Source organism: Eleutherodactylus coqui, chromosome 6 (genome assembly GCF_035609145.1).
Source record: "Eleutherodactylus coqui strain aEleCoq1 chromosome 6, aEleCoq1.hap1, whole genome shotgun sequence".
Taxonomy (NCBI): Eukaryota; Metazoa; Chordata; class Amphibia; order Anura; family Eleutherodactylidae; genus Eleutherodactylus; species Eleutherodactylus coqui.
This window is the reverse complement of record NC_089842.1, coordinates 138,091,311-138,117,700: the sequence shown is the minus strand read 5'-3', so window position 1 is coordinate 138,117,700 and position 26,390 is coordinate 138,091,311. Positions and strand designations below refer to the sequence as shown.

Genomic DNA, 26,390 nt, shown 5'->3' with positions numbered 1-26,390 from the left:
CAAAACAACTCAGTAACAAAGTTCTTGAAAAGTACTAGTCTATTACAAGATAATTCCCATATTCCAAGCCAATTCATTTTAATACTTAAAAATGTTAATTTTGTAAATCTACATAGAGGCTATCATCAAAAAATGTACAAGTGAACACCAGTAAAGAAATGGCTGACAAAGAAGAAATTGTGCATACAACATTGCTCAAGTTACGTCTTTACAGACTTCTTAGACATCCCAGTTAGAACACAGTTTGCCGAAAGGCATGTTGGAAAATAAAATCAACTGTATATAAAAAGTGCTTGGTTTTGCATAAACCAACACTGCAAACCAATAAAACACACCACCTATACTGTATTTTTTTTCTCCTTATTATAGAGGTACGGGATCTTTTAAGATTCAGACACAATCTTGGTCAAGTATATGGGATTAAGCTTAAATACCAAGATCATGGAATTAAAAAAATGGTACTGTTTTTGGGAAAATGCTGACTTTTTTTTAATCCCATACAATCCTTTAAATATATGAACGCATAGACTTTTGCCTCATCAAATCCAACAATAAAGAATGATAAAAGGGTTGCATATATTTAATAGACAGTGATCATAGAAAAAGTCTACATTTTATAATTTTTAAACTATAAAACCAAAGTAAGCAGAAGTATAGCTTTATGGGAAGAGAGAAGCTGCACCCGGGCTCCGGTGCTTGGGGGTGCCCAAAATTCTATTTGCCACATAAGCAAACATAAGCATTTTAAATAGCACATAATAATGTATATGTTGGCCCTGTTGAAGTTTTACATTGGTAGCCAGGAGCTTCAAGTTCCACCTCTGAATATTAGTCAAGTGGGTTGCTTTACATTGGGTATGAACAGACAAGGTAATCTCCTAGACTACTATTAAACATTCCTGATCAATTATCTGCCTGTCCTTGTGATGGAAGGCTGTTGATTGGCAGTTGTGTTTGTTATATCATTTCTTTTTCAAAGCATGGAAACCTACAAAAGCTTATTAAAACCAAATATTCCAATCACAGATCATATGTAAATCTGCTGCTAAAAATTTTCCTCCAGAGGTGCACCAGTTCAAGTTGAGATTTATAAGCCTTGAATTCACGCATCTATTTTAGGCAGGTAAATGAACCATTGCATTTGCAAGCTAATTAAATAATGTCAGACCAAAACTAATTACAGAAGAGCATTATTCGTACCACAGAGGTTATCTAATGATATGGTTTATCTAGGCTCAAAGGTACAATACCATTCTGTGTTATGTATACAGATGTTCAGAGGTATTTTGTTGTCATATTTGGCAACCCGATAAAAGCAAATAAGACACTTATTGTATCCTTTTAGGTGATATAAGGTTATATAGATAATGTAATAACAAATATAATTTAAAAAGCACTTTTTCCAAATTATAATATTTTTTGTTAGTAGAAATAAGCAAGGAACAAACATTTAACTGAAAAATGAAAAGTACTCAATTAAAGACGCAGCTTTCTTTGGCCTTAAAGGGGTTGTCCCGCGGCAGCAAGTGGGTCTATACACTTCTGTATGGCCATATTAATGCACTTTGTAATATACATTGTGCATTAATTATGAGCCATACAGAAGTTATAAAAAGTTTTTTACTTACCTGCTCCGTTGCTGGCGTCCTCGTCTCCATGGTGCCGACTAATTTTCGCCCTCCGATGGCCAAATTAGCCGCGCTTGCGCAGTCCGGGTCTTCTGCTTTCTTCTATGGAGCCTTTCGTGCAGGATGCCGGCTCCGTGTAGCTCCGCCCCGTCACGTGCCGATTCCAGCCAATCAGGAGGCTGGAATCGGCAATGGACCGCACAGAAGAGCTGCGGTCCACGGAGGAAGAGGATTCCGGCGGCCATCTTCACAGGTAAGTATAGAAGTCACCGGAGCGCGGGGATTAAGGTAAGCGCTCCGGTAAGCTTTCTGTACGTCCCTGCATCGGGGTTGTCTCGCGCCGAACGGGGGGGGGGGGGGGGGGTTGAAAAAAAAAAAACCCGTTTCGGCGCGGGACAACCCCTTTAAGGCCGCGGTCAGAAAAGCGTGGTTTACATGCTGCTAAGCAATGTGTAAACCACGCTGCTGACATGTTGGGAATTCTGCACGTAAACAGGCTGCCCCTAGCTCCGCGAAGCAGCACGTTCACACATCCGGGGTGCGGGTAGCCTGCTTCCATGATTCCCGTAGGAGCCTATGGTAAGCACCCTGGACAGTGCACACCACAGAGTTGACAGGCTGAAGTGATTGGGAGAAAGTTGTATACCCATCCAGGTCACGGGCAAACAAACAGCTTTATGATATGTTTGACCAACTGCAGCAGCTTCTTAGCAGCTGATTGGTGGGAATCCTAATCTAAGGATAGGTCATCAATAGTGTTCACCTGGAAAACCCATTTAAGTATCAGATTGGAAGAAAAGAAACCCTTTTTTACTGAGCCATAACCTCTTTTACATGAGCTGCGTCTGTTATTGCAGCTCAGTCCAGTTGAGGCAACATATCTGAGCTGCAATACCAGACTCAGCCAGTAAACTACAGAGGCACTGTTACTGGAAAAATGTTGATCTTTTTTAAAATTCTCACACAACTCCTATAAGTAGAAAACAGTAGAACTGAATCTCCTAGGACCCCTGCTCTACTGATGTGATGTTTTTTTTAGAATGTATCATTCAAGACCTGTCTCTAAATACTGAAAATTCAGAACATACAACTAAAGTTCTTATTGGCATGTATAATCTGAACAACATTTGGCATTGAAGGTTGAAAAACCACAGGTGAAGTATTCGGCAGAGTGGAAATAGTCACTTGAACTCTACATTATTGTTTTCTACTTGCATGATGCCTTTGTATTGTGTATATTATTTCATGTATTAACCAATTAGAATTTGCATAATATGAATGGTATTCATGTGTTTAATGAAGCCTAAATGTTTTCCATGCACTTATGTTATAAAGAGAGATTGCAGTACAAGCTTGGACTCATGGTGAGCTACAGCATTAGAAGTGGCACTGTAGAAGTAGTAGGGGTAAGGACAAAAATGTAAATCAAGCCTGTCCTTAATGAAATCAGTTATGCATGAAACTCTCTGAAAATGAGTGCTCAATAAATTTCATTTCTTTTCCTATACTACAGGAACGGGCTCGTAGAACGAAAGGTTATTTCTGTCCACCGTATAGCTGGGATATTCCAATAATAACTAAGCTGCATAATGCTAAACTAAAAGTAATCCGTACACTCTAGGTAGGCTTCTAGGTGTCATATCTTTCACTACAGCGAATGGAGAGATTGTGAAGTAAACAGGTTAATCCTTTCAAGATATGTATAACGAATGTCATTAATCCTACAAACACCACATGTTTAAATGTCTGGTCTAAAGTAGCTCTAAAAACCTGCAAGAATATTAATACCACACATTAACAGGGTGCATGCAGAATTTATAATCACAGTAGAACTATCCATTTGTGATCTACATACAAAATCCTTTAATTTGCATTCCAACTGGTTGCCCCCACAATGCTCTAGTATACAAAGACTTTATGTAAATTTTACTATCAGTGTTCAGATGGATAAACTTGATATGCATATGTGTAGAAGTAAAAATAATGAGCAGGTCCAAAGCTTTCTACCTATACCCATTCTGTACATCACAACTGTGCCTTTTATTTCCTCCAGGGAATTCTAATGCAAATATTTCTTAAAATGATTTCTCAGCCATCCAGCTGCTGACCTGTTAGAATAACGTCATAAGAGGTGTCAATCAAATTCAATGAATGAAGGTTTCATTACCTCTCGTATACCACATTATCTTTATATTGAAGCGGAGCTCAGTCGTCCAATAAAATCGTTTGATAGTGAATAAAACATACTTGGAAAATGGATGCATTACTAAATATATTATCAGTAGAGATGAGCGAACGTACTCGGTAAGGGCGATTTCGCAATCGAGCACCGCGATTTTCGAGTACTTCACTACTCGGGTGAAAAGTACTCGGGTGCGCTGTGGGGCCGGGGGTTGCAGAGGGGAGTGGGGGGTAGCAGCGGGGAACAGGGGGGAGCCCTCACTCTCTCCCTTCCCCCCCCCCACTCCCCGCTGCAACCCCCCGCTCAACCACAGCGCAGCCGAGTACTTTTCACCCGAGTAGTGAAGTACTCGAAAATCACGGTGCTCGATTGCGAAATCGCCCTTACCGAGTACGTTCGCTCATCTCTAATTATCAGGGCTTGATGCCATAGATATAGGAATTCTGCAAACCCAACTAGAATGATCTGCCTGTTCTTAAGAGTAAAGAGCAATTGTAATTAAAGGGGATGTCACATCAGAAATAGGATATAGCTGATCATTAGGCCAGGCATTTTCCTGCAGCGGCCACTCAGGTAGAAATGTAGTACTACATGGTGGCCATTCAGATGAATGTATCAAACATTTGCAATAGAGAGCTCCTTTAACCCAAGTATAAACTATATTAGGATTGTTATTTCTATAGGTGTGCATTGAGTATTATGTGAGATACTGTTTCAAGCTATTACTTGGCGGCTGCCATAATCTGTTAAACAGGTGTGCTCCAAAACATTGAGGGAATATTACTAAGCCCAGCATTTCCAACTGCTGTCTTAGTATAATTTTCCCCAGTGCATTATTGCACCTAATGCATGAAGCTGTGCATGCTTCCTCGTATATTAGATGCATCTCAGCATCTCCATGTGCTTACATGGAAATATATGTCAGGGCAAACCTGGCATACATTTATGAAATATTTTACACCAAGTTCTGGCGTAAATTATACAACCCCAATTCCAAAAAAGTTGGGACACAGTAGAATAAAAATAAGTGTAATGAAAAAAAGAATTCAATGAATTGGCAATGTCATCATATTTTATTCACAATAGAACATAGAACACATATCAGAAGTCAAAAGGGAAACATTTTTCTATATGATTAAAAAAATAATTTATTTAGAAATTGATGGTAGCAACACATCTCAAAAAAGTTGGGACAGGGCCATGTCTACCATTGAGTAGGATCCACTCTTCTTTTTACAACAGTCTGAAAATGTCTGGAAAGTGAGACCAATTGCTGGAGTTTTGTGAGAGGAATGTTGTCCTATTCTGGTCTGGTATCTGATTCTACCATAGCTGCTCAACAGTTCTGGGTTGTTTTTGCCAGATTTTTTGTGTCATATTCCTACAAATATTTTCCATTGGTAAAAGGTATAGACTGTAGGCAGGCCAGTTCGGCACCCGGAGTCTTCTTATGTAAAGCCATGCTGCTGTGATAGATTTTTGAACTTTGCACAGATAAGCTGGATGGTCCTTCTCCTCTTGAGTCCCCAGGACACGTCGTCCATGGTTTCCAAAATACCAATTTAAAATCTTGAGTCATCTGACCACAGGACCCTTTTCCATTTTGCCTTAGTCCATTTTAAATGAGTTGTGGCCCAGAGAAGACGCTACCATTTCTGGATTGTGTTAATATGTGGCTTCTTCTTTGCATGATACATTTGTATTTGTGGATTGCACAGCGAACTGTGGTTACAGACAATGAGTTCTGAGTGAGAGGAAAAGGGTTAAAAGACTGATAGGATGGTACGACAAAAATATGCACATATTTAAATAAAAACATTGTCCTTTTATATAAATAAAATCCAGCACAGAACATCAAGCGTTTCGAGGCAATTGTGCCCGTTCTTCAATCTCGTAGTCACACTGCATAAAATATACATCACAAATAGTAGTACACAAAATAAATATATAAAAGTACTGTGGGAAGACAACTCGGTAGAGTGCGGGTTTGCGGGGTGTGCGGCAGTCAGAGACGGAGACACATATTTAAAGTCCAAGTACAGGCGTGACCTGTGTTTATTTCAGTCCAACAAATCAAAAACAAATCCAGTCTTAGCTTCAGGCAAGAAAACAATAGTCCAGCATTAGTATAACAGACAGTCCCTGCCTGTACAGGTCATGTTCAGTAGGTGCACCAAACAGCAGGGCTTTTACCTCCAGCAGGTATATCAGGCTGCCTGGGTCCAGCAGCCATCCAGTTTCTCTCTGTGTCAGTGAAAAACTGCTATTTATATACAACTCTTCCTGGCCCACCCTCAGCACCTGTGCTGATTAACCATGCACATAACCCAGAGTGGAGGAAGTGGAATGGATGGCCCCACTACCAACCTGACATCTATTCCAAAAATCCAGGCCCAAAGATTTTTAAAGAAACCATCTCCAGCAACTACTTGCTAGAGATTACATTGCACTCCTGGACTTTCATGTCTCTAACAGCGGGACATGGACTTCCTCCAGCCCCACTAGGCATAATAACGGAACCTAGGGGCGACGCAGCGACCATCCACTATCAAGCCCCTCAGTACTTCACAGTACATAATAGAAAAAAAAGGGTAGACAGTGAAATGCAAATGGAGATTGATAGCCAGGGATAAAATTGACAATGATTTCCAGAAGTATTTCTGAGCCCATGCAGGGATTTGCATTACAGAATCATGCCTGTTTTTAATGCAGTGACAACTGAGGGTCCATAGATCTAGAGTATCCATTATTGTCCCTCGTGCATATGATTTTCTCCAGAATCTCTAAATCTTTTGATATTATTTACCATAGCTGGTGGGATATTCAAATCCTTTTCAATGTTACATTTAGGGACATTTTTCTGAATTTCTTCCACAATTTAATGCAGTTTTTCACAGATTGATAAATGTCTTAATGAGTTACATTTTTAAAATGAAATAGAAAATGTCTTTTTCTTTATATTTAATAACATTTTACAAAGCGTCCCAATTTATTTGGAATTAGTGTTGTAAATAAATCTGTCGGTCCATGTGGTAAAGCCACCTCCTGACAAACCCTGCACACTTTTTTACAAAAGTGGTGAGGCGGGTACAAAAAGCTAAAAAGTTGTACATTTTTGTGTAAATCCCCACTTTACTGCAGAAACTGGCATAAAAGGCTTTATGTATGTCCTCTATTGTCTCAGATGTATTAAAAGTGGCATCATATTGCAACAAGTTGATAGCCACAAATGCCTTTGAACTGAATTTGTTACAACATTCATCATTTCTATTAGCTTTCACTGATTGACATTAGAACTACAAACGTTTTCTACATCAGAGTCTGTCTGGAAAATCAACTTTATACAACTTTTTTCCTGTTTTGTAACTTAAAAATTTTTTTTTTTTAATGAGCCTAAATTCTGGCTGAGCATTAGCCATGATCAGTTTTCACTTTAGTTTCACAAAGTTAATGCCACTACATTTTGGAGCAAATGATAATCCTAAATTGGGTCCCTCATTATATTAATTTTACAACCCATGAAAGGAGAGACTGGCTTTTTATTTCTGCTACACATCCTTTCCATGACTCTTGGTCTAATTCATCACCTTATAATTACAAGGAATGCAGTTATTTTGAAGACAAGGGACTTGCTCTGCCCATTACTATTTAGTAGCAAAGGCAAATAAACCAACCAGGGCAGGGACCTCTCTTTACAAGGCCCTCAATAGCAGTCATGTGGTCACTCTCTGTAGTATTTATTCTCTTGTGCCTAGTTTGGAAGGTGTTGATTCCACCTTATTCTAATTTCATCACTGAAAATTAGACATCTTTGGTTATCCCTGGTCATCATACATGTGTATGGAATATTCCACTGCAGCATTTCAGAAAGGGATGCACCTCAATGACACATAGCCATGTACACTTGAGTAGATGTATTTTACAGTATTTTGTTTGCTGTGTTCTATGTGGTTTATTCATTCCCAGTGACCTTTTCAGTCTTTTCAATTGACTCTGCTTCTGACTTCAGGGCTGTGGAGTTTTAAAAAACAGAGACAACTTTATGCATTTGGCTCTCTGCTGTCACTTTCTATCACATCAGCCTGAACTTTAACGCCATCATATTTAGAACTTTTGCTGCCATGAGAGCAGACAAGCTTTGATTTTATGTTTGTTTCTATTTTAAGTAAGTGTACATTGCCTTTATCTGTAAGAACATTTCCTGAGGTCATCTAAATTCTTCCCTTCCCCCGTTCGGTGTTGAAAGATGTAGAGAAGCTTGTCTACTTTCACTCCTTAATCAGACCGACCTACTGTATTAAGTCTGTTGATTTATTTAGATGCCCTCACATTTGTCTATGTCACTTCTCTTTTGGCCATGAAAACAATGTAGTAAAGGTTGTTGTGTTTCAAACAGTCCCTTCTGTAATATCTATAAAAAGTCTCATTTGTAAAAGCTTAAAAACGATAAACAAATTAATGCCTGAAATGTATAAAAAGTGACTTTATTTGGTTGCTCAGATAGATATTGTGACAACCTGGATGTTATCTCTTCACCAGGATCACCATCTTCTCCATCCATGATGGTTAGCACCACTCTCATAAAGGCTCAGGACCACCGAATTACGTCAAATTCTGGATTTCCACAAGTGTTATTTCACACACAGCAAACATGTACTGAAACATAATATGAATTCAGGAATTCCAACCCGCAGGGTCTCCGTCACTATCCCCTACCTGGGTTGTCTAGAGGGCGTCCTCCTCTGTCAGACATATGGCGAACCCTAGTTTGGTCCACGCTGGATGTCAGGCTTCCAGTTCCTGACGCTGCTACCACAGCCTCTCACTGAGGCTTTCTGCCAACCTTACCCCAGAGTGTGTCAGGAACTGATACTTTTATCTTACTTCCTGCCACACCCACAGGTGTTTTCTCTCATTCCTGGTACCCAAACACCTGTCTACAGCCCCTGCAGGCCATTCTGTGTACTGCTCTTCTACAATATATAGAAATAGTATACAGAGAAGTAGTATGGCTTTCCGGTTGCTGCCAAATTACAGTACAGGTCCCACTGCAACAGGTTGGAGACCACTAGTGCTGATGGTAGATATGAGGGCTTAAAACGATTATAAGGTTTTCATCCTGTTTTGCAGATGTGAAAATCATGCCCACAAAACATGACAAAACAAAGTCATTGATATTCTCGTCCAATAGTCCTACACACAAGAAATAATAGGTCTTGCCTTATCTTTCTTATACATAGGTCTGGCCTTATCTTTCAAATTTTCTTCTTTGCACGCAATTTTAAATGATAAATAAAAAAATTTGGACTGGCAGATGTGCAAATATTCTCAGTAGCGGTGCTCTCAGTTATGCATATGCCTGTCTGAAGAAGCCCTCAGTCATGATGGGAAAGTTTCCACATTGCAGATACTCAGCAGAATTTTTGCTGCAGATTTTGCACCAAAAATTCTGTAGTAATATACAGTATAATCTAAGTGAATCTGCAGTAGAAAATAGTCATGCTGTGCATTTGGAAATCTGCAACATTCTCTATTTTTGTGGAAATGGTGCAGATTTTCAAAGAGTAATTCATTCATTGCAATGATTTGAGTGAATTCTGTGGTCAAATGCACACCAAAATCCACATGAAAATCCACATACAGATTTTCTCCGCGTTGTGTGCCCACTAGAGATGAGCAAGCACCCAAATGCTCGGGTCCGAGTTATTCGAGTCGAGCGTTTCATACTATTTGAGAGCTCTACTTGAGTAATTAACCCCATAGACTACAATGGGAGACTCGAGCATTTTTGTATGTGGGACGCCGGGTCCCAAGCTTTTTTTTTTTCTTGGTTCGTGTTCGTTTGTTCTCTCTCTCTCTCCCTTCCTCCCAGAGAAAAAATTTGGCTATGACACGCGCTGCGTCATGGCAAGGAGGGGCCAAAGCAGGCACATCACAGTGGGGAGGAGCCAAAAGCTGGGGCGGGGTCGAACACGATTTGATGCTCGTTCGAGTAACGAGCACCATCGAGTACGCTAATACTCAAACGAGCATCAAGCTCGGCAGAGTATGTTTGCTCAACTCTAGAGCCCACACCCTGCACATACCCTTAGGGCTTCTTCAGAAGACTGTATTTGAGTGTTTTTTGTGTGTGTAAAATATTTGCAAAGCACAGGGAACAGAACTCATTGATTTCAATGGCTTTGTTCACATGAACTTTTTTGCGCACAGAAAAGTAAGACCTGCTCTATTTTCATGTGTATTTATGCACCAAGGGCCCCTTAAAAGTTTAGGGAAATACACAGTTAATACCCATGCAAATGTACAATATGCTACGCAGAATCACAGGGAAAAGAACACACCTGACCTTATTAGGCTAAATAGCCTTTTCAATCACAGCTGTTTTGCACGCAAATGTGAACATGCCAAGCGTAACCAAAAAATGCAGTACTATGTGCCAATACATGTGCAAAAATAACTTGTTCATGCACAAATACGTCATGCTGAGGTGAGCATATTTTACCATACGGTCGTGTGAAGAAGTCCTTAGTATGTATTCATGTAAGTTGGTGATCTTCAGCTCTAGTTGCATCACAAATGGTCCAATGGACTATTCTAATGATGCAACATCAGGATATGCTAATATGCCATCGTTTGTGCACATGAATTTCTCTCCAATACCACTACTATTAAACAATGATTACACATACATAGCATTATTGTTAATACCAGGATACATTTCTTATTTCAATATATGATAGATATTATTTAGCTGTACATACAGTTAGTTACAGTTAGTGTGTTAGTTATATTTGCTTTGTATTAAACTGTTCAATGATCAACACATAATGTCTTAATACAACTCATTAAAGAAAATCACATGTGCAACATATAGAATAAACATAATCCAAAATGGAATACAAAAACAAGCATGATGACATGGGAAGCACTTATTGTATCTCACCTCTCCGATCATTCCATTCCATACTCCCTCTATCTTCTTGCCATGTTTTCCATTAGTCACCAGGTAAAGATCATATGTAAAACCAATGGTTTTGGCAAGACGTTTAAGAATATCAATGCAGAATCCTTTACAGCATTGCTTGACAAAGATGATGGGGTCTGTTATATGGCTGTAGAGATAAACAGGAAACATGTCAAAGTCTAACACTTATTTAAAAACAAATTAAATAGTTACTGTAAGATGTATAGATAGATAGAAAAACTAGTTCAAAGTATTTTAACCACTTAAGGACCAGGCAGTTTTGTACCTTAAAGGGGTTGTCTCGCGGCAGCAAGTGGGGTTATACACTTCTGTATGGCCATATTAATGCACTTTGTAATGTACATTCACTTACCTGTTCCGTTGCTGGCGTCTCCGTCTCCATGGCTCCGTCTAATTTCAGCATCTAATCGCCCGATTAGACGCGCTTGCACAGAAGGGTCTTCTCCCTTCTGGTCGGCCCGGGCACGAGCAGCGTTCTGGCTCTGCCCCCTTCTACGCGTCATCGCGTAGCTCCGCCCCGTCACGTGTGCCGATTCCAGCCAATCAGGAGGCTGGAATCGGCAATGGACCGCACAGAGCCCATGGTGCACCATGGGAGAAGACCCGCGGTGCACCATGGGAGAAAACCGCGGTGCATCCCTGGGAAAGGACCGGCGGCCATCTTAGGGAGAAGATTTTTATAAGTTCATATTTCATCACATCGGTAGTAGCAAGCTGTTTAAAAACCGCTTTAAAGTGCTATTTTATGCTGGGGGGTGACAGGGGGAATGGGCTAATTTAAAATTTTGATGTTTTGCCTCGGGACAACCCCTTTAACCACTTAGTAACCAAGCCTGTTGGCGCCTTAGTGGCGGAGCCAAATTTTGGAAATCTGACATGTGTCACTTTAACATAGAATAACTCCGTAAAGGGTTTTGCATATCCCAGTAATTCTGACATTGTATTTTCAACACATACTGTACTTCATTTAGGTGCTGCAAATAGACCGATAGAGTTGTGTATATTTATTAAAAGTGGCAACATTTTTTTTTATTTTTTCACATTTTCAACTGCAGTATTTCAAATATGTGCAATCATACTGTACACATTTTTGATGAGGTATATATTTCCATCTGTTTACTTTATTCTGGATGCACATTTGAAAAACTTTAGCTTTTTTAAACATTTAGGAGACGTACAAATTTAACATTAATTACCAACATTTTGAGGAACACTTTGCTTTCCTATACCAAGCCAAGATTACAAAAGCTCATAGATGTCAGAGTGATAGCTACCCCCACAAATGACCACATTTTAAAAACTACACCCCTTAGTGTATTCACTGAGGGCTGTCATGAGTATTTTTACCCCACAGTTTATTTTCAGGAGCTAATGCAATTTACAAAAGAAAAATATAAAATTTCATATTTTTGCAAATATGTCATTTTAAAGAGATTTTTTTTCTATAGTGAATGAAATGAGGATTTGCACCCCAAAATGGATACCACATTTTTTTTAATGTATATATTTTTATTTTATTCTATAATTTTGATTTACTTATTCATGTAATTATTTTTTTTACTATCCATGTCCCCCATGATGTCATATAACACCTCTGGGGGCATTCACATGTTTTTTGTTTTTTTTTATTTGATACTTTTCCATTGTAGCTGCGGCATCCATTGGAGCCCCAGTTACAGGGAAAACATCCCCCTGTAGTGACAATAGTCACTAGCAGAGCTGATCAGTGTCTGCTGGGACCCTGTATCTCTGCTGTTCCGGGGGATCCCTTCAGTCACATGATCACCGACTCGTGTAGTTATACTTCCACCTTCAATTTTTAGTATATAGAGCTCATTGAGCGGTGTCTACTAAGGAAAAGGCGGAAGGGGTTAAAAACCATTCCTGCCTTCTCCTTCAGGTTCTCAGCTGTGACGTAACAACCTGACCTGCTTCTGATTCAGTGGAGAAGCAAGGGCTTTATTTCCGTGCCATATTTTTACTATCAGCTAGGATTAAAGCCCAGGACCAAGCACCATAAATTTACAGTGCTTGGTCCTTAATGAGTTAAATACAAATAAATCTTGTTTCTCATGGTAGAATTTGACTTTAGGTTTTAGATGGAGATTGAAAAATGCAAAAACTGAAATTTGGTGTAAGCAAGGCCCATCATATATATTAATCATTTATTTGCCTAACTTTGTATATGCATAGAAGATTTCACATTTCCTAGTTTGAAAACTGTACCATGATAATACTCAAAAACTTCACACATGAAAAACTGAAAATCCCAAAATGTTTAAACTAATGGAAACCCACCAACTGCTTTCTCCTAACTAACCTGCTCAAACTATCATGTATATGCTATGACCAAAAGCCAGTTCTCATTATTGATACCATATAACAATGCACAATACATCAGAAATCATCAATATAAATTTTTCCGTCATCGTATGCAAATAACATGACCTGGGCTTTCAAGACCAGGAAGAGTCAGCCATATTTATGAACCACTCATGCAACTTCTACCTCCAGCCCACTGATAAATGTGTTAGCTGCTTCTCGCTTCACGGATGCAGTTTATGAAATTTTGCATCAATCAGTGAAAAAGAGGCAGCATTGGTTGATAAGCTCATGAATAACTCCAATTCTTCCAAGTGCTGAAAACTCCGTGCTGACATATCTCATGCCATTTGCATATCACATAGAAAAACAGTATATTTTAGTTGCAGCGGTATTGTGCATCTATACATCTAATTTATACAAGACAGTGTGGATGGTTGACACTAATGGTACTCCAATTCTTATAAATGAATGGGAGAACCCAGCCTAAATCAATTGATCATAGATATTACACCAATGTTGAATGAATGATCTTATGGGAACAGCTATCAACTCTAGCTCATTCATTTTAGTGAGGCAAGAGAGACAAGCTAGAGGGAAGAAACGTATATGTGTGTCTTTAAAAATATGGAAATTATGTTAAACATTTAAGGTCTCAAAAAGGGAGGGGCTATCTCTCATCTTCCAATGTACATATGCATGGGACCACCATGTTATAAATCTCAGGATGGTGTCACGCGACATGATTTGAATTGTGGATTCCGCAATCGCCATTGGCGAGGAAGATCCATAGTAATATGCGGGCATTGAAAAGGCATGTAGTTTCGAATTTTCCTTCACACTTCTGGGTATGAATTGCATATTCTTAATTGCAAATTGTGCTCTATGGCCATGGATATGACCGCAGACAAGTAATTACATTGCATATTGGCTGTGGGTATACACGTCATTGCTAAGCCATGGCGCGGAAAATACGAACAAACAGAAAAAAGCTGTATTGCACATGACCAACTGCGTGCTTCCATGGTCATTTGCAATACAATTACTTGCCATACGCAGGGTCCCTGGCCGAGCTCACAGCCGGAATCCGCTGCGGGCCTCCCACATGCAAAATCTGGCCCGGTCACATGAGCCCAGTCTTAAGGTCCATTTAGACGGGATGAATGTCGGGCAAATGATGCCCGACACTCATCCCTGCACATAATCACTCTTGTGCTGCTGTACAGTGTTGCGTCTTCTGGAAATGACACCTCTAAAACACAAACAAAAGGCACAACTGTGCAAAAGGAAACAAAAACTAAAGGGGAATGCTCTCCCTATCGTCCCCTAACCCGGGAGGGGGCCCTGCCTACTCGGCGGACCGACCGCTCTGACAAGTGCGAGCCCGCACGCCTGCCTGGGCCACTGACAAGTCCCTATACGGGAGCCCTGGCACAACAGAAAGACAAAACCGAAAACCAAACAAAGCATAAAAGAACTTAGCTAGGAGCTTCAGCCAAGGTGTGTTCCTCTGTCGCTGTCCATAGGTAACTGAAGGATTGACCAGCACAGGAGATCATGCTGGCACTGTTTAAGTAGGAGCCAAGCTACTCAGCACCAGGCGCTGACTGACGTTACTCCTGCAACTATCACGCCCCTCAGCTCCAGGAGAAGCAAGGGCACAACCAAAACCTCGTCTGGCCTGCAAGCCCGGTGCAGGCCTCAGAACGGCTGCAACACACAGGAGCTAGTATTGCTGGCTAACAGTGGGGCGGCTGCAGGAGATTTCTCTCCTCATGCTCCCCCACCCCTCTCCATTGACTTAGCATAGCGGCCGTTCAGCTAAACAATAGACGATGAGCTGAATGATCATCGTTCAGTGTATATAGCAGCCATTCAGTATTGAATGGCCGGTCTGCAAGCGAGCCAGCGAAACTAGCTCCCATAAAACAGCATGGGTATGCGTGCATGCGGGGACGAGTGTCGGGGATCATTTGCCCAACATTCGTCCTGTCTAAATGGACTTTTACTCAGGTTGTATCTAATCAATTGTTTTTAGATTGAAGAGACAATCCTGCACAATTTATTGCATAGAGAGTTCCAAATGTCTACTTTTACTATTTGCAAATCTTTGTATGGGGATTTAAAACATATAATCTGATATTATCGACTATTTTGACAGCTTAGCTATTGCACCTTACAAAGGCATTTTAAAATGCACCTATTTACTGCATAAATGTTATCATTTCTGACACTACTGATGAAATGCCCAATGCAATCTCGAAAACACTCTTCTACTAAAGGAGGACTGTGCTGGGGAGGGCTAATTCAAAAACTAGATGTATTTTTTGGTTGTCTTAGTACAGTAGTTCTTCCCTGATAACCGGCAATAAACATCACAAATAAACGGGAAGAAAAAGAAGACCAAGAGCTTAAAGAAATGGACATGAGAGAAAAGAGAAAGTGGCACATTACAGCCGGAAGAAGAAACAAGCCTCTTATCTGCCGGCAGAATAGATATTTTTTCCTGTTGTGACACCACAACTTTTCATTAAACTACTTGTTCTTTTACCCTGTTTGTCACTTTGATGGCTGGCAAAGTGATCTGTGACCTTTTCTCACTCTAGCTGCGATGTGAGTTAAATTGTCTGCGTCGTAAGATAAAGAATTGAGAGGGAGATTTGAAACATTTGTGACTGCTAGGTTAAAAAATATTCTGCAACTTATTCTGTTCTTTGTATCTAGCAAAACAAAGATAAGGTCATGGCTCAATGGGCAAGACAGGGGAAAAAAAATGCAGGCTTACAGACTTTACTCTTGTTTAGATGACTCTTGGCTTTGCCATTTCCTAAAATTACAGTTAAACCGAGCACATATGCTATAAAACCTAAAGGGTTGGCGGCTTATAAATAAACACTGCAAAGTGAGGACTATTACAGCCTGAATGCATGAAATAAATGTTCTTATTCGGGCTGATGTCATGAGATGTTGCGATGGTGACACGTATCTGGCGCATGGGACAGGGGAGATACGGAGTTTGTAACCAGATCAGTGCTTATAGCAATCCGATGACTTTACCGAATGTTATGCAAGCTTCCTCCAACTACAGTAAAGCTCTGTTAGAAGTCTCTTTTGAGAATTCCATTGCCTGTTATGGTACTTTTGGTGGCAATATTACTGCAGTACTATTCTTGCCATTAAAACCAGCCAATACCAGAACCTTGTCAGACGCCATTTAAGTCAATGGGTTATATAGGAATAGTCAGTGTCAGTTGGATTCTGTTTGAAAATGGATCCATCACAGTGTCCTGGCGTCAGGTAAATTACAAAAAGAATCTGTGTACTTTTCCTATTTTAATCCTTTTCCTATAAAAACATAAGTAATCAAAAAATACAGTTTGTTTTTTAATTTTTCATATAAAACTTATATCTATGCTGCAAAAAATAGCAAGAATATAAAATATTAAAGAAGTAAATGAATAATTCATTAAAAAATTGCCAGTACATTATATTATTCCAAAAGGGGAAGTTTTGCTATGAAAATTTAGACATGGAAAAGCTTGGAAATAAAATTGTCCTCAGTCGTGCAGCACGCCTACATGGGAAAATGCACAGCTCCCATTTAAAGTAATGGACAGTTCATGGACAGTAGTAGACATGCCACGTCCTCCAGAGTGAGAGAAGCTGTTTGCTGTTGATCCCTTCTTTGGTTAATAGATGAGGATTTTGAATGGGGGACTCCCTTCTATGAAATTAATATTCTAATATAGGGAGTTTAAAAGAGCCAACTCATAAAGTGACAGAAACACTTTCTGTTCAGTCTAGATCTAACCTCTAAAAGGCCCATTTACACGCAAAGATTATCACTCAAAATTCACTCAAAAGATGTCTTTCGAGCAATAATTGTTATGTGCAAATCCTACCATCGATACTTTTCGGCCAAACAATGATTTTTAGGTGAGCATATGATCAGTCGGAGAGCTGATGGCAGGGACCACAGGCTTTGTTCTCCATGGGAGCACTGATTACATTGTATTCAGCTTGCAGCCCCGCAGCGGAACAAAGGAGTTGTATGTAGAGAACAGACCACCTGCTGTTCTCTGCACACAGCTCCCAGAGGCTCATTTACATGAAAATGAAGGTAATAAGCTGCTAATGGGTACTAATGCCCATTAGCAGCTTATGCAAGACATTCGCCAAAACTGTCAATCCCTCTATCGCTTGAAGAAATTTTGAGCGATCATCTTTGCGTGTAAATGGGCCTCAAGACCCACTTCAATCATGAGACTAAAGACACTGAATCAGCACTGTGGCTTGTTCACAATCTTTCCCTGCACAGAGGTGCCATGGACACCCGCTGTTAAGGGGAAATACAAAGCTGAATAGTCGGCAGTACTGCTATACAGAGAAACAAAGTACAGGGACAGCAGCGCTGAATTATCATCACATCCCCTTTATTCTGAGGTTTAGTAAAGGACTCAGAGGTTGCCTCCTTACAATTATAAAATAACTGTATATCTTAGCAATATGGCATAACTTTATGAGATGGGAATATCTCTTTAAAATGCTTTTTATGACCCAGACAATCCTTTTAACATGAATTTCACAGGGTTACGGGCTTGTCTGCACTCCATTTTGTCAATCTTTATAATGGAGACAGTTGAAAATGCACATTTTCAAACATGGGGTTTTCCACGCAAATACTATTGATGGCCTATCCTCAAGAAGGGTCATCAATAGTTGATCGACTGGGGTCCACCACTTTGTACCCTGGCAGATGGGGCACCCATTGGTGTTTGAATGGATACTGTTGACTACAACCTCTGTGTAGTGACTGGCGCTTCTCATGCACGACTCTCATGAAAATCAACAACTGCAAGGTCATCAACATGAAAAACCCCTTTAAATTCCCAATTACTGGTATTAACCTGAAATTTCAGTTACAACTATTTTTTTTCCCAACTTCAGATTCCTCTACGGTTTTCCTTTCATTTGCATTAATTTACATTCATTTGCTAAGAACAAATTTGTGTTCTTACAAAGAGTTCTTACAACATAGAAATATTAATTGAATGCTGTCATTTTTAAAACTGAAAATGGAAAATTACTTAATTTCCCAAATCTTTTGACTCTAGTAAGAATTTCCGACCTCCTGGCTAGATCAGACTGAATGAGTTCAAAAGGGTCTACTTGGAATCCTATTTTTTTTCTATTCGTTGTAATTATTTTTAAGCATATTCTGAGGCAATGTAGACTTGGATGAGAATTTAGAAGACTTCATATTGCGGAAGTGCTGATAATTAAGTCTTATCAGTAAGGGCAAGGTTTTATATGTTCATTGAAAAGATGGAAACATAGCCAGAGACTGGAAAAGACACACAGTAATGTTAACCTTGCCGCCACCCTTAGTCTTATGCAAGTGCCACTATGAACGCTGAATTAATTGGTAAGATTCTAATTATCTGATGAAATTGCTACAGAAGAAAAACAGTGTATTTAAACTTAGAGATGAAAGAAATAGACATTTTTAAAGGTCCCATGATTAAGTGGTCATCTATTTTGTGAATATTCACTAAAGTAGCAAATGGACAAAAATATTCACATTTTGTTAATAAAGTAATATGCAAATTGACCTTCTACAGTTTAACATGCAGTGAAAAAGGAAGGTTCTCCTTTGGCGGTCAATCTATATGGCACATCTATTACCCAAATTGCTACTTTTCAAAGTTGGAAAGATTCAGGAAAGATGAAAACACTAGCAGGGAATATAAATTCCCCAGTATAATATAAGCATAATGGGGGGATGAGGTGGGCATTGCATTCGGGGAACCCCTTTCTTCCTCTCTCCATCCAAGGAGTGCAGACATTGGAAGGTCAATTATGAGGAATTTCATATTTGCTTCAGTTGCGTTCTTTTGAAAGAGATTGATTCAGGTAATATAATATCAGAGAATCCCCATATATATTAGTTAAAAGGGGCCACTCTTTATGATCTTCTTTGTGCTCGTCTTGTATTAATGGATGGTCTGTATGGCCATCTTGTAATACTGCATTTCCCCTGCATGTCTGACTAACTACATCTTTCCCCGCAAAACCAGTCATTTGCCGGCAGTGAAAAGGAGTGGGACTCAGGCCAAAGAGCTGCACTCCTTGGGGTGCATGTTCCAAAAATGAGTTGGCTCTGATGAAACAATCCCTTTAAAGAGAATTTATAACCACAGTGATAAAAATGACTTCCAGTATATCACTTTTCCCACTTCACATTTTTTTATTTTCAATGGGTCAAAGTAGAGTATGACTATTTTGTCATTTGGCAAATTTTCTATTACTGAGTCATAATTGCTGCACATAAGATAAGGAAGGCATAAATGTGGATCTGTATTACAGTGCTTTGACTCATTGACTTATAGGTGGAAAATATGGTTCTGTAATAGAAAATATGTATGCTGATAAAAGAAAAAGGCAAAGATTTACATATTCACACATGTCTAATCAAAAGTGTAGTGTTCTATGCTTAAACAACCCAAAATCACACAACTACAGCCCCTTATGGTCTCACTGTCATTATTTGTTAAGAGTTGTTTTAGCCTTTGTTATTGTGCTTGAGGCCTTAGTCAGACGGGCGTTTTTAGCCGCGATTTGCGCATGCGCATGCGTCCGGCGATTTTATAAAACCATTGCTTTGCAATGGTATTGGACACATGAGCGCTTTTTATGCGCTCGTCCGATAAATTATAGAACAGAAATCGCAGATCGCACCTATCTGCGATCTGCGATTCCTGTTCTCTTCTCTATATGCGCTCAATGGGGCCGGCGGCAGCAGCGCCGACCCCATTGAGAACATATAGAAGACAAATCATTCTTCTCTGCCACAGCTGTAACAGCTGTGACAGAGAAGAACGATGTTTGCCCATTGAATTCAATGGAGCCGGCAATATAGCCGCTCCATTGAAAGCAATGGGCTGCCGGCGAGCGCAGGATGAATTGTCAGGAAGGGCTTAAATATATAAGCCCTTCCCTGCAATTCATCCTAAAATGTGTTAAAATAAAAAAAATTGGATACTCACCTTTCCGCTGCAGCCGGAGTCCAGCCGCGGCCGCTGTCAGTTCTTCTGAACTGCTTCTCGGCACTATTCAGCCGGCGGGGCTTTAAAATCCCCGCCTGCTGAATGATCTGCCTCTGATTGGTCACAGCCCTGACCAATCAGAGGCAGGTTTCACTCACACACCCATGAATTCATGAATGGGTGAGTGACTGCTGCCTCTCAGCGCTGAGCCAATCAGGGGCAGGTCTGACTCACATCCATTCATGAATTCATGAATGGGTGTGAGTGAGACATGCCTCTGATTGGCTCAGCGCTGAGCCAATCAGGGGGCAGGTCTGACTCACACCCCCTTAACACCCACTGCAGGACGGCCGCACGGAGCTCCGGCTGCCGGGAGAAGGTGAGTGTATATATATATTTTTTATTTTATTTTACCACATTTTAGGATGAATTGCAGGTAAGGGCTTATATATTTAAGAAAACAAAAGTCCCACCTTATCTTCATGTGCTGCAAGCCTCAGTTCCGCAAGCAAGTATACTCACAAGCTGTTGCCATCCGGCTACTTCTGGCTCTGAATAAACGCAAAACAATCCAATTGCAGGAATACAGCTTATTGTGGAAAAAACTTGCTTTTTATTTTCTTTATGGTGCTTGAATAATACAGAGAACGCGTTTCGGTTATGAGGTGAACAAGGTTTCATAACCGAAACGCGTTCTCTGTATTATTCAAGCACCATAAAGAAAATAAAAAGCACGTTTTTTCCACAATAAGCTGTATTCCTGCAATTGGATTGTTTTGCGCTTATATATTTAAGCCCTTCCCGACAATTCATCCCAGGCTCGCCCGCAGCACATTGCTTTAAATGGAGCCGGCTCTATTGCCGTCTCCATTGAATGCAATGCGCTGGACAGCTCCGGCCCGTTTCTAATGAAACGCGGCTAGGAGCAGATTTTCGGGCGACTTGCGCGCACCGGTCACGCGATTTGTGGATGCGCATCCGTCATGCGATCAGCAAATCGCGTGAAAAAACGCCCGTGTGACTAAGGCCTTAAGCAGAATCCTAGCTCACATCTCTTTTCCGTTAAGCTACGATCCCTTGAATGATGAGGTGTATTAAGTCATCTAATCTAAACAGGTGCGACTCCTAGGCAGTGGGGCTCAATACAATCCAAAAACACTAATTTGCCAAAGGAAAAAGAAAGCCCTGTTAGTACAACACTAGCATTAAGATGTAAGAGTTTACTGAAATTAGTTAAATACATTAGGGCCAGAGTTAAAAACCAGGAACCCCTAGATACCAAACAAAGGGATGTATATATATTCCTACCATCTAGGGAATGCAGAATTAGCAATACATGAAAAAATGAAGAGTACTCAGACACCCATAGGTGTCATCGGGAAGGCATGACTCACTTTAAGTGTCATTCCATAAGTAAGAATGTAAGCAGGGTAACCTTATTAAAATAAGGTCCTCCCCTCCCCATTACCCCTGACGTGTTTCACCACTTCTATGGCATCATTAGGGAAATGGGGCTATATACTGACGGATCGTGGCTTGAGAGGAATTAAATAGACCAAGGATTAGACAGATGTTAAAGCATCCACCAATCACAGACTTAACAATCCACCAATCAAATTCATATATGTCAGAGCATAACTGAATTAATAGAGAAGTGTAGCAATGATTACTTTAGTAGAGGGGGTACTCCTGCTGTCATAGCCATTTAGTATGTGTATTGAATTCATTTACGCTTGGGCATCCTCCCGCGCTCTTGCACAAAGTCCATAGCTTGGGAATTAGAAAAATACAGGGACTCCGTGGTAGCCCATGCACGCTTATAAAGCGCTTGGACTGCTGTCAGGCATCACTAGCATTCCAATAGTGGTGATACATGTAACTTAGAATAAAGACTAAACTATTAGATGAAAATATATAATGGTGCTTATATATGAATACAGTCTCTCCCATCATAACGGTAGATCACTATCTCAAGTGATGAGATATAAAGTACAATATACAACATGAACACAACCAGGAGCCTTTAAAGGTGAGCAACCTACTGCACACCAGGTGTGAAATATTAACTCTTCCAATTTGTATCCTGGTTTTCCTAGTGGGCTTACTCTTTTTCTGCCGTTATACAACGGTGCTATATGCTGGCTAAAGCCAGTACTGCAAGGGGTGACACGCTCAATAGGCTCCGACAGCAGAGAGGCTGGCAATATACAGTAAGAGAATTCCGATGGATGTCTTCTAACATAGGAACTGTACAGCCTTAAATCATAATGTCTTCAGAGGTCAGACAGTGGATTGGAAAGAGTTAATCCTTTATCTGCTTTAAACCCCAGGAGTGTTATTATAAACCTATTAACTATCCTAGCTAATTATTTGCTACTGTTTTGGATTGCCCAGTTTAGAGATAAGAGTGCCTAGGTCACTAACTGACCCCCACACTAGCTAAGGGTTAGACTAAGCACTGCATGCAGGGCCAGCATCACCACCCAGCAAACCTGGGAAAATGCTGGAGCCCACTGAGCCTGAGGGGGCCACTCAGTAGCAAGACTAATCTGGTCTTTGTTCTTTGAGATCAATTGTATCCACTTTTTAAAGACACTGGAATCAATTGACTGACAACAGCACTGTAGGTAGCCAAGCACTTCCTGCTCTATTGCCCACTGCCTTTCTGTCACACAGGCAGCAGAATGATGTCATCAATCCTGCCCAAAAGAAGCCAAGGCAGAAGATAAAGAACACTGTGGGAGCATGATAAAGGCAAATACGTTTATTATTTTATTGCCAGGGCACAGTGTGGCCTATAAATTACTCTGGGGACACAGCAGAGCCTATAAATAACTAAGAGGTTACAGCACAACCCATTTATGACTAAGGGAGCCCAATGTCTCCCAAGGGCCCATATAAACATGGAGCCAGCCCTGACTTCCAGGCCACAGCAGCTTCTTTGTACTGCCTGCCCCAGCAAAAATGAATACTGCAAATTCTCAAACTAGAAATGGTGTGGTTGCAAAGAACCAAATTTATCCACTACTGTTTTTCTGTTTTATCTAAGACATTTAGGCACATACCACCAAGAAAACAAATTAAGGCTGAATATTCACTGTTTACATTTATGAATGTGCTTTCTTTGCCAGCATACAAGTGATATTGCCACTTAAATCATTTCTTCGCCTTCGCCAATAAAGTCTATGTACATGTAAGACTCCTTCCATAAATTGTAAGTACTGCATTTTTAATGTCTTCAGTGTTTAATGATCCTGCCGTGGAACAGACCCCTCCAGCAGAAATGAAAACAAAGGAGCCGTACGAAATTAACAAAGAAGACTGGAAGACAGAGTTTATAATTAAAGCAATTGATGTGTACGCTTCAGGTTCAGAGTCTAATATCTCAGAAGGTCATATTCTTACATATTAAGCTGCGTTCACATGCTGCAGAATTGTGAGGAGTATGCAGCACTGCAAATCCACTGCAATTTATAGGACAATTCATGTGGACGGGGTTTTGAAAACACCATCCATAAAGCTCTTTTCACATGGGAGTGTGCGATATCGGCTGTGAAACTCATCCCGCTATCACACTGGCCAACACTCGATGTCCCCACAGATGCAAGCCGTTTTTGTGTAAAACCGCCTTGCAACACTTCAGGAAAGTAACAATCTTCTGCCAAAGCTGAGAGCAGAACATTTCCCATTGTTTTCAATGGGTAAACCTCACATTACACTCGCGTGCACTTCACACACCGTGTGATGCTGTGTCGGGTCCATTAAAAACAATTGGAGATGCGTTCCGAGTCGTTCCAAGGGCCAAAGATAGGGCATGCCACGATGCAATGTGGGAATAAAAACAAAATTGCTCATGTGTATAACCTGATCAAAAGAATGGGGTTCATATTCGTGCAAGATTTGTGCGTCTCGCAATGCACAACTATTGCCCCTTTTTTTTGGTCGTATGAGAACAGCCTAAGGGCACCTACCCACTGGCGTTGCCGATTTTCGTGCATGAAAAACGCAGCGTTTTTGCCGCGTTTTCCGGGCGTTTTTTGCGGCGTTTTTCGCGGCTTTTTGGCGCGTTTTCTGTTCATTTCCATTGACATTCATGGGTGCATTAAGAGAAAAATAAGGACACATATGCAACTGACAGTTCCTATGTGAAAAATTGCAACGGACCGAAAAAATAAAACGCAAATGGACAAGAACACATTCTATACTAATTGCTCTTCAGAAAAAACGCAAAACGCAAAGGAAAAAAAAAACGCCAGTGGGTAGGCGCCCTTAGTGGTGGAAAATATCTGTAGAGAAAAATGAGTATTTTATGGATTTTCTATTCTGCAGCATGCTCAATATTTTGCAGTAAAGTCGTAGATTTTCACCACAGATTACACCCATTCGAAGCATAAAGTTAAACGCGCCCAAAAATCGTTCATATGAATGAATACATTGTAATCCAATGCTTCACATAGTTGCGATTTATGGGCAATTTTTTTGATGCTGCTAAATAGCAGCGTATATATAGTTGTGTGAATAAGATCTTACAGTGGAAAACTGTAAAATAAGAAAAAAAAATGACATTGTGAATGTATCCCAGAGGTCTTATGTAACATCATAGGAGACATGCATGTTAAAAAAAAATGTTACAAAAATGAGCAAGAAAATTTACTGAATAAAACACAAACGTATTTAAAAAATATAGAAAATAACCCACGGCCCATGCCAACCTAAACTGTCACCATAGCTGATCTGTAATTTAAGACTATGCAAATTATATATTAAAACATCCAAGACAAAATGAAAAACCCATGAAGAAGCCTTCCGCCCCCTAAAAAAAAAAAAAATTGAAACAATAAAACCACCACATGCGTAAAATCACTAAAAAGTATATTTTCCCTTAGGATTGAAACACTCTGGTCTTTAATGGGTCTAAGTGTGATATCATAATAGAGCTACACTGTTTAGCATAAGGGTGCCCACCCACTAGCGTTTTTTTACTGCGAAATTCGCAGCGTTTTTTTTTTTCTGCAGGGGTCTTTGGGCTATGGGACATGCAAAGCTAAAATCGCGATCGCGATTTTTACATTACAAGTCCCATAGACCCCCTGCAGAAAAAAAAAACCTGCGAATTTCGCAGTGAAAAAAAACGCCAGTGGGTGGGCGCCCTAAGGCTGGCTTTACACCAGACAATCGTTGTCCCAATGACTATCGCTCCTGTGCTTTCACACAGGAGTGTTAGTGGTTAAATGAATAGTGGTGGAACACAACAGATATATCTTCCAGTGTCCGTCTGCATTGACTGTGAGCAAATAGTTGCTTACCTTAATTTTACTCTGATAAATTTACTCTTTCGGCAGGGAGGAAATAAAAGTCTGCAGTTGTAGTCACCCAGAGTTAGGGCCCCTGCAGCACTTATTTAACTACCTCATGTGGAATATCTATCTGTGTATGTTTGTGTTGTCATTAGTGTTACGTTATGCGTGTTTGGCGTCTGGCGTCAGTGTTAACAAACCTGTATATGTCTCTACCCCGGTCGCCCTTACCTGCTCTGTGTCTTGTAAGTCACCCCTGTCTGGGTCAGGATTGGAGAGTAAGGACATGAGGAGCCAAGCTTAGGCTCAGACCAGCCAGTCTGAGCTAAGCACAGGTCAAACCCAGGCTAAGACTAGGATGAGATCCCTGCGGAAAAGAGGTGGAATACACGTTGTGGAGATAGCCGTTGGAGAGTCTTTTTCCTCCCTGCTTAAGTGAAGGTATAAGCAAGGGCAGACCCCGTGGATTCAGAAAGGAGGACAGCCCTAGTAATTGCGAGTGCAAATTATCCCAGCGAGGTCAGAAGGCAGCGTGCCTAGGAGAGAAAGAAAAACCATTTGCCTCCCTCCACATCTCCACAAATAACCATCCAAAGCAACCCCCAGATAACTTAGACTGGCGGGCTCATCTTGCCCAAAGGAGAGAGAGAGTTACGGATTTAATGCCTGCTATGTTTGTTATCAGAAAATCTGTTTAAGTTATCGTTGTTTGAAGATCTGCCAAGTGTGAACTGTTTGTTAATTCGGCAAGTACCTAGTAAACTGTGTGCCTCTGGTTTTACAAAAGTTCTTTGGGTCTGGACTCTTTATTTCCTCATTACGTTATACTCTGAGGCACTGACATCACGTAGAACTTTTACCACTGTAGTCATGAGCCCTATTTTTGTGATTGGTTTACTGTGCGACCCTTCGTTAGAATAAACCATTCGA

At 40.4% G+C, this 26,390-nt stretch overlaps 1 protein-coding gene across 1 annotated transcript in view; it reads right to left on the bottom strand.

The window, feature by feature from the left end:
* GRIN2D (glutamate ionotropic receptor NMDA type subunit 2D) overlaps positions 1–26,390 on the bottom strand; it is a 335,290-nt gene that overhangs the window by 162,834 nt on the left and 146,066 nt on the right. Inside the window, exon 6 of the mRNA XM_066607728.1 lies at positions 10,754–10,922. Coding sequence (XP_066463825.1) covers positions 10,754–10,922 — 169 coding nt within the window. The remainder of the gene's footprint in view (positions 1–10,753; positions 10,923–26,390) is intronic.